The sequence below is a fragment of the Macrobrachium nipponense genome, chromosome 12 (assembly GCF_015104395.2).
Source record: "Macrobrachium nipponense isolate FS-2020 chromosome 12, ASM1510439v2, whole genome shotgun sequence".
Classification (NCBI taxonomy): Eukaryota; Metazoa; Arthropoda; class Malacostraca; order Decapoda; family Palaemonidae; genus Macrobrachium; species Macrobrachium nipponense.
Genome location: NC_087205.1, coordinates 19,604,477 through 19,617,332, shown reverse-complemented (window position 1 = coordinate 19,617,332; position 12,856 = coordinate 19,604,477). Strand labels below are relative to the sequence as shown.

At 40.2% G+C, this 12,856-nt stretch overlaps 1 protein-coding gene across 3 annotated transcripts in view; it reads right to left on the bottom strand.

Moving 5' to 3' along the window:
• Positions 1-12,856, bottom strand: part of LOC135224397 (glutamine-dependent NAD(+) synthetase-like) — a 141,999-nt gene that overhangs the window by 80,642 nt on the left and 48,501 nt on the right. For all 3 annotated transcript variants that reach the window (XM_064263364.1, XM_064263361.1, XM_064263362.1), the window contains exons 5-6: positions 11,538-11,683; positions 9,002-9,162 (exon numbers count right to left, since the gene is read on the bottom strand). In XM_064263364.1, the coding sequence (XP_064119434.1) occupies positions 9,002-9,162; positions 11,538-11,683 (307 nt within the window). The remainder of the gene's footprint in view (positions 1-9,001; positions 9,163-11,537; positions 11,684-12,856) is intronic.

Genomic DNA, 12,856 nt, shown 5'->3' with positions numbered 1-12,856 from the left:
AGCGTAGGCACTACTGGGCGCTCGAGAGCTACTGTAGGAGCAGGAGTCGAAGGAAGCACAGGCGCATGTTGCAGAGCATATGAACAACAATGAGCCTTGGACGCAGAAGGAGCATCAGCTTTCGAGAGGCAATCAAAAGAAAAACGCTCTGGGATGTCCCAGTGACTGCAAGATGGGTGCTCCAGCTCCTTAAACTTCTTGACAGGAACCACTGGAGAAAGCACCACGTCCGTAGCACCCCTATTCTAAGGATGAGATTTACTCCCTGAACGCCACTTATGATGGAGAAAGAATCCTCTGAACTAGAAACACTATGCACATCCACAGAGAGACCTTTCCAGTGGCTCTTGGTTGTAACCTGGGATATGTTAATAGGTTGAACTGAGGGGGCAACTGCTCCTGGGGCCCCCACCGACCTCACTTGGGCTATCAGTTCGACTCCTCCCAGGTTTTGGGGAGTATGCCAGTGACCTTTTCCGATGAGAGTCAATGGGACGAACAGCCACCTCCTCCAGTAACACTGTAGTAGTACTTTTAGCTTTGTCCATAAAAACTATCACTGATAAAACCAAGCTGCTCCATCATCTGTAATAATAGAGCAAAGCTCTTATCAAGCTTTTTCTCAGTGCTGGTGATGGGGTTGGGATCAGAAGTGTGGGAGCCTAAAACTGGAGATGGCGGAATAGCAAGAGAACTGGGAATGGGGGCCAAAGAAATGATAGGAACATGAGAATCCAATTTTAATTCAGAGGATCCCTAACTAGTTACTAATTTAGATTCTCCCATAGCCAATGCCTTTCTTTTCCTGTCTCTAGCTAACTTTCTCTAGAAAGACAAATTTTTCCATGTTTTTCATCCCAGTCAGTACACTCTGAACATTTCAAGTCAATAAGCATACTTGTCCACAGCAATCCATACACAATGTGTGAGAATCATAAGATTCTTGGGTCAAACGTCTGTTACAACCTTTACACAGTACTACCTAAAGTTAGACAAACTTGAATCCACCATCATCACAAACAGTTAGTCAAGTCAGTAACAAAGTCAGTTATCATAAGTTCTCTAAAAAAAAAAGAATAAAGCTAAAGCAGCCTACAAATGAAAATACTTCACTAATTGTGATGAACTAACAATCAGAAAAGTCAAGAATTTCAGAATCAACTACACCCGACAACCAGTGTATAGCCATCAGAGACAAACTGAGCTCTTTGCCAAGTTGTTCCTCTCTTTCCCCGAATAATTAGCACAACCCATGAATTTCAAAATTTTAACCACTGGGGGAGTGAAACTCTTATCTATGTAATTACTGGGAAAGTTACATAATTATAATTAAAATAGTACTTATGTCACCATACCTAAATATTGTAGTTATTCCATATTCATTTGATGGTCAGCTTGAAGTACCTAATAATAATCCTGTAACATGCTCATTTGATTATGTGTGCAAACTTCAAAGATTTTTTTATCTATTGTCAAAAATTTGCTCCACAGAAAATACAAAATTTAGCCATTTTTATGCTCCATAAATGCAAGCCTCTAATCTTCTTGACATCCTTGGCCAGCCCTGTGAGATTAAGAATTTTGAACCTATTCAAGGAATTTTATAAAAAAATTTGAAATAAAATAAATAACACACTCAAGCAGTATAGCTATATATCCCATACTTATAAAACAAGCTATATGTATGGAATACACATATAGTTCCAACAGCCACCTTCCCTCAGCAACTAGACACTCTTCCTCTTCTTCTCTTGCTTAAATTCTCTAACTGTAGTATTCATGATGATCTCTGATCCCAATTTCTTTATTTATCTTTGCCTGATGATTCTGATCCCAATTTCTTTATTTATCTTTGCCTTAAAACCAACTAAGTCCATTTAGAAGGTTGAACTAGAATTATGAGTCCAAGCCCTATTTACATTAAAACAACTATGTCTATTTTGAGGGCAGAACTAGAATCATGAGTCCCAGCCCTATCTAATTGCTCTCGGAAGAGAGCACACAAAGATTCCCAAAGAATACCAAAAGCATGGTTGGCACAGGTAATAACTCAACAGTAAAAACAGCAACTAAATCTCAAGGTAGAACTTGCCATGACTCCTGACATCAAGCAGAAGCCTATGAGACAAGGTCTGGTTCTTTTTTAAGAGTACTGGAATTCCATATTATTCATCCCTAGTGAAAAATCAAAACTCCATACTATTCCCCTCAGTATGCATTTCATTTTGTTCATGAAACTTACCTGTCAGATATATATATAGCTGTATTTTCTGAAGTCCGACAGAATTTAAAAAACTTCCGACACACGCAGTGGTCGGCCAGGTGGTTAGTACCCATTCCCGCCGCTGGGAGGCGGGTATCAGGAACCATTCCCATTTTCTATTCATAATTTTTCTGTCGCCGGTGCTGAAAACACCTGTTTTCAGTACCTCCGTCTTAGGATTTTGGAAACTTCATTGCCGCTAAGTATCCTAATTGTCTTTTGATTTATTTACTTGGATTTGTGGCTAGGCATACGCTATCTTAAATTGATTTGAATTTGATTCATTTTTGCATAAGATATCTGAATCTAGTTAGGCTAGTTTCAGAGTGGGTTGTCTGCAAAGATAGGGTGTGGCTACCGAAAGCTTCGGTAGATCCGCACTTGGTATGCACGGACGAGGGGTATGGGTCTTGCTTCTTTGTTGAGATTTGTCATGTAAGGAGTGTGAGACTTTGTCTAATCAGTAAACATGTCTAATTCCGTAAGGAAAAAATATGATTCGTATGTACGCAATTAATCAGTGAACAACAGTCAGGGTAGTGAACCTGCTAACCTTCCTGTAGACTTTATTTTGCCTAACCCTATAGTATGGCCTACGGGTTATGAATATGTCTGCGAGAGGTGATCGCTCTCCTTCATTGTTGTGAAGAGTGCTACTTCTGTTATTGTTACTCCTAACCCTGTAATGTTGCCTTCGGGCCCTAAAACAGTGTCTGTAGAGGTTACTGCCCTTTCTCTTATACTCTTTCGATCCGTAACTTAGAATCGAAAGTGCTTGCTTTAGAGAGCAATAGTGAAGTGGCTAAGTGCAGTGACAGTGCCCCTTGTGTCGTGGAGGGTGCGTCAGATCGGCCTTATAACACCTCTAGGTCTAGACCTCTGTCGGACTCCCAGGACCACAGGGAGAGGGCATGTCGAAAGCCGCAGGAGGGTTACGAGGAACCCCCACCGATCTGGCGTTGCCTTCGCAGTTTTCTGATGAAAATCCCCAGACTGCCAAAGTTCGTGCACGTGCACGAATCCTGAAGGATTGCTTCTCGTCCTCCGAGGCGTCCTCCCCGCGCAAGGGTTGGAGCTCTCGGAAGGACTCGCGCCCTCTAAGAAGCTTTAGAGAAGAGGACGCTTCACGTCCTCTCTCTCGTCAGGAGGGAACGTCAGATCCGCCCCATAACGCCTCTAGCCTGGACCTCTGTCGGACTCCAGGACCAGGGAGAGGGCATGTCGAAAAGCCGAAGGAGGGTTACGGGGAACCCACATCGATCTGGCGTCCCATTCGGTAGGACTCGAGCTCTAAATAGAAGCTTTATAGAAGAGGACGCTTCACGTCCCCTCTCTCTCTCTCGTTATGCGTTTCAGTGAGAAGTAAGAAGGCGAACGTCGCCTGATCACGTGTACGTCTTTCCACCGAGAAATATGAAAAAGAAGGCAGTTTCTCTCGCTTGTTTTGACGCCTGTCAGGAGCGTGACGCTTTTCTGCACGCTTCTTTTGACGCTCGGCTTGAACGGGACGCTCGGATGGACGCCGCGCGCGCCAGTGGACGCCGAGCGTCCTCGCCAGTAGGACGCCGAGTGAGCGCGCCAGGACGCCGAGCGTCCTCGCAAATGGACGCCGACGCGCGACCAGCGCACACCAGGTTTGTCTCCGGCTGAACGTTTCTGTTGAACTCTTCAAGCTCTTGTTTAAGATTTGAGCCTCAAGAATGTGAAGTAAGCAGTGCTTCGGAGGAAGCTTAAAGTGAACAGACAACTTCGTCTTCGAAACCCAGCAAGGACCTCAGGTTTCGTGAATTGAAGAGGTCTCTGTCAATATTTATTGCTTTCGCAAAGGTGGATGGAGTTAAGAAAGCTCAAGGGAAGATCTCGTTTTCTCTACCGCAGTCAAGACTTTGCGATAAGGCAGTTACGGGTTATGTAAAGGCTCGACGTCTCGCGACGTTCAGTACGATTCTTGCAAAGGCATTCATCAAAAGGACGCTCTTCAGGAAAGGCGCAAGACAGGACTTCCTTTGCCATACTGCCAATAAATTTTAAGCTTTAGCAGGCATTAGTTTGTTGATACGGGAGAGGAAGCTGGTTGGAGAGTTTCTTCCTCTTCCCAGGATAATTTTGCAAGCTTTTTAGCCCATCTGAAAGGGTTTTTCAGATGAATAGATTTTGTCAGTTTCTAGTCGGGACTACGCTGCCGAATTGAACATCGTCGTTCTACCTGCCGTAAGCCCTGTCTCTTAACAGGATTCTTGCCCCCTTCCTCGTTTGAGACGGGAATCGGAAAATAAAATGCTCGACTTCCTGGATTACGTTTTGTCAATTTCAGTGACTTTCCCCCATTGACAATATACTATCGTTTTGTCAAGTAAGTGGGGTATCCCCTCATTGACAAAATATCTCTTTGTCCCGTAAATGGGTTTAGTTCTCATTGACCAATCCATCTGTTTTAACTTGATATTGCGTAAACGAATAAGCTCTTATTGACAAGATTCGGAAGAGCTCTCATTCGTCATTCGCAGACTCGTACAAGAAATAGACTTGTAGACTAAGTCAATGAACGCTTATGTCCAATAACATAAGAAGCTTGAGCTGTCTGCTTCGATTCTATAAGTTATGTTCATGAAACTTGCCTGTCAGATATGTATGTAGCTGTATTTCCGAATTCAGCTATATATATGTCTGCCAGGTAAGTATGAACAACCTTATTATGATATAATAAAATATTTTGCCTTGCGTTATTTTACTACTGGTTGGTTCAAGTCATACCAGCTTGCTGTAGTTACCTCTTCGGATGGCAACCGAGAGGTCTATTGTCTTATTTTAAGGACATTTAATCGTTACTCCCGCCCAGCCTTCCAGGAGTTTCCGATTTATCTTTTACCGTTGTATGGTAGTGTTCTGACGACACAAACGCATCTATATATTTAGCGTTTTCTGTTTCGCTTAAAATATACCAGCTTGAGAGTCTCTTTTTGCTCAAAAAATAACGGACAATATTTCTTCGGTATAGGGTAGCTGGCAACCCAGACATAAAAGTTAAGAGACGATGTTCGTAAGCCTGCGGCTGCTGCTGTGCCTGACTCAGGCTGACTGTCAGTGTCCAACCGAGGCCAGTAACAGATCGTGCGCTGTCATGCGCGGTAGGTTACGTCTCTCTCTCCTACGGGATTGACTGACTAACCGTATCTCTGTGCTGGCGGTTACGTCTCTCCTGCGGGATTGACTGACTAACTGTATCTCTGTCCTACAATCACGGACTTTAGCCTAAGATTGAGGGGATTTCTTGCGTGAATGAATAAACGTTGCATTCGTTTTGCCTTACTATGTTCAACAGAGTTATCTCTTTATCCTTTCGGTGCTCGTTACCGCACGGTATAGAACTACGAGTCTACCGCAACATTGCACTTTTATATGCTCTCCTGCTTAGGCAAAGCGCAGCCTTATTAGGGAAGTAAGCATACTCGGGGAGGGAATGGATGAGCTTGCTGGGGACCATTTCCTTACTGAAGAAGTTTGTTTCCCCGAATAGACTGCAATTCAGACCACAGTTTTTTCCTACCGGGAAACTGAAATATTATTCAAGATCTAGGAATGATTCTGAAGATCTCTCAGTGCGTCATGATAGAAAGAAGATGCCGGACATCTGGATAGGGTTTCAGATGTCCTGGATCTTAATCTGAAAGAAGTAAATGCAAGTCGGTCGTCCCTCCAGTCCTCGAAACGAGTTTTTGGAACCAGTGGTCCACATCAACTCTGAAATTCCACAGCTCTCTCATATCTTAAGAAGTATCGTCTCTCGGTCCCTGCTCGAGTTTACGAGAAAGAGCCTATTATAACAACCAGGCGTAGAATGTAAACAGTCCTCTAGAGGTTCGTTACAGGATTGCAAAAGTCCGTACGAATCGCTCGATCGACGCAGCAACTTTTTGACTTTCGAGTGGAATCTTTCTTTAGAAGCAAGTTGAGAGTTGTGGAGACCTTAGGGACGCCCTTTCATTCTTCTCTTCGATAGGTTGAGGACGAAGAGGCTTCTTCTCTGCTCCTTTTTTTCTCGTCCGGGATCGGTACCATTTAAACGCCATCCTATGGTATTAAACGGGGATGGATGTTTAGTCTCCTTTTTTTCCCCCTTTTTCAATCGCTTAGGAAATGTAATAAGAGGATTTATGACGTCACAGGGAGCGACAATGACGCCTGATCGCCCCATGTTGGCCTTCAGGATCCTGGATTCACAGAGGTCACATCCTTCCTAGTTCACTTTCCTAGGACCTTTTCCGAGAGTCTGTCTACTCTAACTCGAAAGGTACCTATAACCTCTCCGCTCTGAGTCTGACAACGTTCAGACTATCGAGATGTTGACAGGAATAAGATTACCGTCTTCCATTTCCGTCTGAAGGAATGGGATAAGCTGGCAGTCACAAACTATTAAAGAATACGCAAATATGTTGTTGACGGCTTTTGGGGCTCAGAGATTTGCGTCTGTCAAACAACAAAGCCCTTCATGATCTTTGAGTTCTGTGGAATCTCGAAACTCGCTCACCATCTACTTTTTGTCTCACCTGTTTTCTCGGAGTCAGACACTCGTGCGAGATCAGGCGACATATAGTAGCCCTGAGTTTCTTGTTGACGAAGTCGGTTGCGTTATACACCCCCGATGATCGTGTAACATGAGACCAGGTTGGACTGTCAGGATTCTTCCTTCGGGATGAATCGCCTTTGCTCCTTGCTCCTTTCTCCTGGCACCAGAAGCTCGAGTCAGGAGTTGATTCGCTGACGCGTTGGGGTTGCGTTGATACACCCCCAAGGTTTGCTTAGATTGAATCGCCCAGGCAGTCCAGACACTCATCCTTCATCGAATAGTGCCTTATGGTCTTCAGGGTACAGCCTTGCTGTCCTTGATTCGTCTGGACTGGTCAAACTGGTCGGTCACCTGACTTTAGTACAGACGGACTGACTGTGCATGTCCAGATCGAAGCTTTCAATATGGAACTTAGACGTAGTCTAAAGTTCTTGATGTCAAAGCATTCGAACCTCTCCTACCTGTTAACTTCTTGCATGTGATCAGGAAGGCCTTCTTCTAACCACCCTAGATACGACAAAGAGGGTTAGTGAGATTTTAAGCCATCGTCACAAGTTTTGGCTTTAGAGAACACAAGGCGGTGTGCTCTCTAAGCCTTTCGTTGTGGCCTAGAATGGAAACCCGTTTTGTCCTTGGGCCAGGAGCTTGGAAGCAAGGATGGCATAAGTTAGTGGGCAGGAGCCAGAGAGAGTCCTGTGCCCTGTCAGGTCTCTCAAGTTTTATCTACATAAAACTCAAGAAAGTCGAAGTCATTCGGGCAATCTGCTGTGTTCCGAAAAAGACCAGACTTGCCCATATCGAAGAACACCCTGGCTTTAGTGTTAAGGAGTTCTTTCAAAAATGCTCCTTCATTGTGTTTGCACAAAGATTTGAAATCTTTTTATCTGAATGCTCACGAGGTGAGGGCGCGGCCTCGGAAGCATTTCAACAGAGCATGGCACTCAGCAACATCCTGAGTACCATGTTTTAGCGAAGCAACTCTGTGTTCACTTCACACTCCCTGCGAGATGTGAAGATGGCATATGATCTGCTGCTCGCTAGGGCCATACGTGTCTGCAGACACAATCTTGGGGGCAAGAAGTACCACTCATCCTATCCTGTAGAAAATGGTTAGGAAGAGCTCTTAATTGAGTTGTTGAGTCGCCGACAACAGCGACTTCTTAACTCTTAAGCCTTAGTTAACACACCTTAACTTTGGCTAGGTTGGTCAGGTGGTGATATATATATTTAATATACTATATTTATTTTACTTTTACTTCTTAGCCCTCATGGTATGGTCAATATGGTCTAGTCACATTGTGGTCACGCCCCCGTTGACAGATCATCTGGAGTGCACCAGCTTTATAGGTCTCTACCTCGCTGGCAACTCTAGTAAAGCAGAAGCAGACTTGGGTGACAGTAATCACGAAGTCGGCTATGCTAACAGGTGGAACCAAGATGTAAATCATCTGCATGCATTTGTTTCCCAAAATCCTTCTATTCTGTCCCTTCCCACCTCCAACGGTGGGATTCAGCTATATATATATCTGACAGGTAAGTTTCATGAACAAAATGATATTGTTATGATACAATAAAGTTTGTTCATACTTACCTGGCAGATATATATAATCAAGTACCCACCCACCTCCCCTCAGGGGACAGTGGAAATAAAAATTATGAATAGAAAATGGGAATGGTTCCTGATACCCACCTCCCAGCGGCGGGAATGGGTACTAACCACCTGGCCGACCACTGCGTGTGTCGGAAGTTTTTTAAATTCTGTCGGACTTCAGAAAATACAGCTATATATATATCTGCCAGGTAAGTATGAACAAACTTTATTGTATCATAACAATATCATTTTTAAACCAGTTATTAACCAATAATTAGTTTTCTCAATTAGCCAACCCTATAAGTTTGGATATTTGATTCAGCAGTCTTGTAAATTATTCTGCACTAATAATTTAGATATGCTTATAAGAATAATTACCTTAAAGCTATGCCATGATTAAAATCATCACTATAAAAATATGTATATGCAGTGTCAAATAGAAATGTTATAATTTCCCAAATTCAGGATAAATTTTACAAATATACACTAAACTTATGAGGCCTATAAATTTATATTTACTTTTCTAAACGAAATGCTGTGCAAGTTTCACATAAATTTAAAAATTCACAATATACTGTACCATCACATCCTCTTTGGTTGGCAAACAAGTAACATCCACCAGACTTTGCAGTTGCAGATTTGATTAAATCCTGAGTCACATAACCTTTGCGAATCTCTGTGTATGAACCAGATCCATTTACAATAATTTCCACTCCATCAAGTGACATTGGAATGTGAGAGCTGGAAGTCAAATATGTAATAATTAGTAAAGCTTATTTAAATGCAAAATAAAAAAGGTACTGCAAAATAGGTACTGCACATTTTACATGGTATAATAGACTAAGTATCGAGTTGAAAATAGCCAAACCATTTCACTTCAGCAAACAGCAAACAAACCAAGGAAATCAAAATAACTTAAATGTTAAAAAGTCATAACAACTAAATAACAAGAAGAAGTTATAAATATTCTATGGACAGAACTGGGGACTGATGAGTAGGAACTTATGTTGATGGAAGGGCAACAAGAGAAAAATTACTGTCAGGAAAGTGGGCATAAGGTGTACACAGGAGAGAAGTGGACATGAACTCGGGTCTTTGCACTGAATGTACATAACATGTGATGTCACAAGAGAAAATAAAGATTGCAAACATAAATTGAAAAAGTGAGATTATCCCTGTCTGAAATGTATATAAGATGAGCAAATAAGGGAAAACAGGAAGAAGGGGCACCATATGATTTTTATCTTAATCATTGATTTTTATCTTAATCATCATAAAGTGGTTTAACAGGGCCATTGTGTCTCATTTCTAGATTCACAGCATATCCCACAGGAGTTTTCTTTAAATGAATGGTGAAGAAGGTAATATTAAAGAAGCTGGAGAGCTGGATGGGAAGAGACGAAAAGGATGAGATGATAATGAAAGGTAAAATGCAATGCCACTTCAGCCAAATGGATGCCGAATAGGACCTTTAGTATAAAACACCACACAAGGAACACAAAGTATGGTTGTACCACCATACATGGCCCATTTTGTGGGTAAGGGCAGTGCTTAGAAAAGCAGTGCATTTGTTACCTTGTGAACACGACTATGAAGCAAGAATGAGGAAAGCAGTGAGCAAAGATTAGCCACAGCCTTGATGAAGTGAAATATTTCTAAAATACTGGAAAATGAGAGTAAACCCTAAGCAAACAATGCAAAAATTGATGATGAACACATAAAACCTGCATTACTCTGTGAACTACAGACATGGACACTGACAAAACGGAAGAAAAGCACTAAAATATTTTGAAAATTAGATTTCAAAATGTAAAGAACTGTGGCTGGAGTGGAGTGAGTTAATACATACAGGCATATTAACAAACAATGGGATACCCAACCACTGAAAAATTGGCTGACCCCTCAAGAAGGACTAAGGTGCTAAATTTAAACACGATGAGAAGGGTTGAGGAGCAATTGCTCAGAAAAACAGTAGATATGGAAGCAATAGAACAGACACCATTGAGTAAAAAGATACTTCATTTAAATTCGTACCCTATAAAAGGAAAATCTGACAAAAATACCTTAATGGTGACAATGAAAATTCTTTCAACAAAACCATCTGTGGAAGGTTATTACACTAGGCCACCTTGCATGAGCTTAATAAGAAACTTAACCACTGACTTTGGGGTCTGTATTGGAATATGTGATTTAGGCATAAAGTCAAGAGCTGGGACCCAATAGGGCAATTCAGCGCTATGATGAGAATGAATGAAAATGCAAATTATATAAATAATGAGTATATTATAAAAATTCTAAAGCTCCAATATTAAAAAAGGTAAAATCAGAGAGATTTACTTCCTAAAGGAATTAAAACTGCCATAAATACGATAAAACAAATCTTTATAAAATTACAAGATATTTTCATAAAACCCACAAGCCTTTAAAATAAAACTCAAAACAGGGCCAATATCAATGTTGTCTCCTAAAATTTCAGTTATGGTTTTACCATTACATGGTACATCTGCCTCTTATTAGCATACCTGGTGCAGTGAACCAAAGTGTGCTCAACTACCAAAGGGCTATCTCAGTGAACACACACTAGAGAATTTGGGCCTGCATTGGCAGAGTGAAGTGTAACTACCCTGTTGCACAGGGAAACAGTATTCACATTTTGATCATGCACAAGTGTCATACTGCCAGGAACCAAAAAGCTCTCCTTCCTTTGCTTTTCAATGAGGGGTCAATAGTGAGCAAAAGACCTTGATAAATTTGAATACTTAACATGAAAAAGAAACCAAAAATAAAAAATGAAAGGCCAAGATCTGTGCCCTAAAGGCAGAATGAACGCTACAGCAACCTTTAACTTTATCTACAGTGCATTGTAAAAAGGCACAATATAACCATTAACCTTTTTGCCCCAACCACCAAGACAAAGTATTGCCTTCAACTAAAAATATCCACAAGCAAAGCTTCCAAAGGATACCATGAATTTCATACATGAATAACATATCTGTAAAGTACTGTGCAATCACTAACAAAATATAAAAAGGAATAACTAGTAACTACCAAAAAACAAAACATTCCATAAAATTAAGGCAAAATAAAATTCAGTCATTATGACTCCTCATACCAACCTCTCTGGATTCCATAACTCCTCACATATTTCATAGCCTATGCAAGTATCCCTTGTAGCAATAACAGCATCTCCAAAGGGAACTGTAATCTGTCCCGTGATCCTGCTAATCATACGGGGGAGGTAGTGGTCCTCAACCTGGCGAACCTGTAAACAAACAGACAATGCTACTCTTTCCTACACGACATACATGTAGCTTAATTTCATTAATAATACAAACAATGTTCACAGACTCACGGGGATACATAATAAACCTGTACAATCAACCCCAGCTATTATCGGACTCACAATTCGTGGACTCGCCTATTCGCGGAGTTTTCTATGGAACATATAGTATACACCTTATTCACGAAAAATTTGCCTATTTGCTGTATTTTTCACTGAGAAATATTCATAAAATAACAAATTTTCTAAGACAATTTATATTTTTTCATGTATTTTTCGTGACTAAATGCACTTTTTGTGATAAAAAGATTAAAATATTCAGTAAGCGTTTTTAGAGGATTTTTCTTGCCTTTTTAGAGGGGTCTAAGTATTCACGGATTTTAGCTATTCAAGGTAGGGTTTGGAACACATACCCATCAAATACAGGGGTTTTACTGTATGTACAGTACAGTATGTTATACTAAAATTGTTGAATGTTTATGTCTACAGAATACTTCACAAACAGAAACCAACACATTGATGAAGACCTTGGAATATTTTGCAGCACCACTATATTTTCAACAAAACAAACATGTTCAAGAGGATTTGTAAAACTACTTAAGAGTGTCACCTAACAGCTTAAATTTCTTATTACTCTCATGAGTTTATGAACAGTTCTGGGCAATTCCACTGGGTCCAGTTCCCCAAGCAAGAAGTGTTTGTGGCAGGATTTGTTGGTAGCCCTGATGAGAAGGGGCTAATATTGTAAACATCCGGGATCTAGAAGCCATGGAGAACAACTGTTTGACCACAAAAAAGGCCTATTTTGTTGGTTCAAACTCAATAAAAACCCACTAAAAAGATTTATACCTTGTTTTTAAACATATTATATATATATATACTATAATATATATATATAATATAATATATATAATATTATATATATAAATAATTATATATATATATATATATCTATATATATTATATATATATAGATATATATATATATATATATATATATATATATATATATATACTATATATATATATATATATATATATATATATATAGTATATATATATATATATATATCATATATATATATATACATATATATATATATATTATATATATATATATATATCTATATATAATATTATATTATTTATTATATT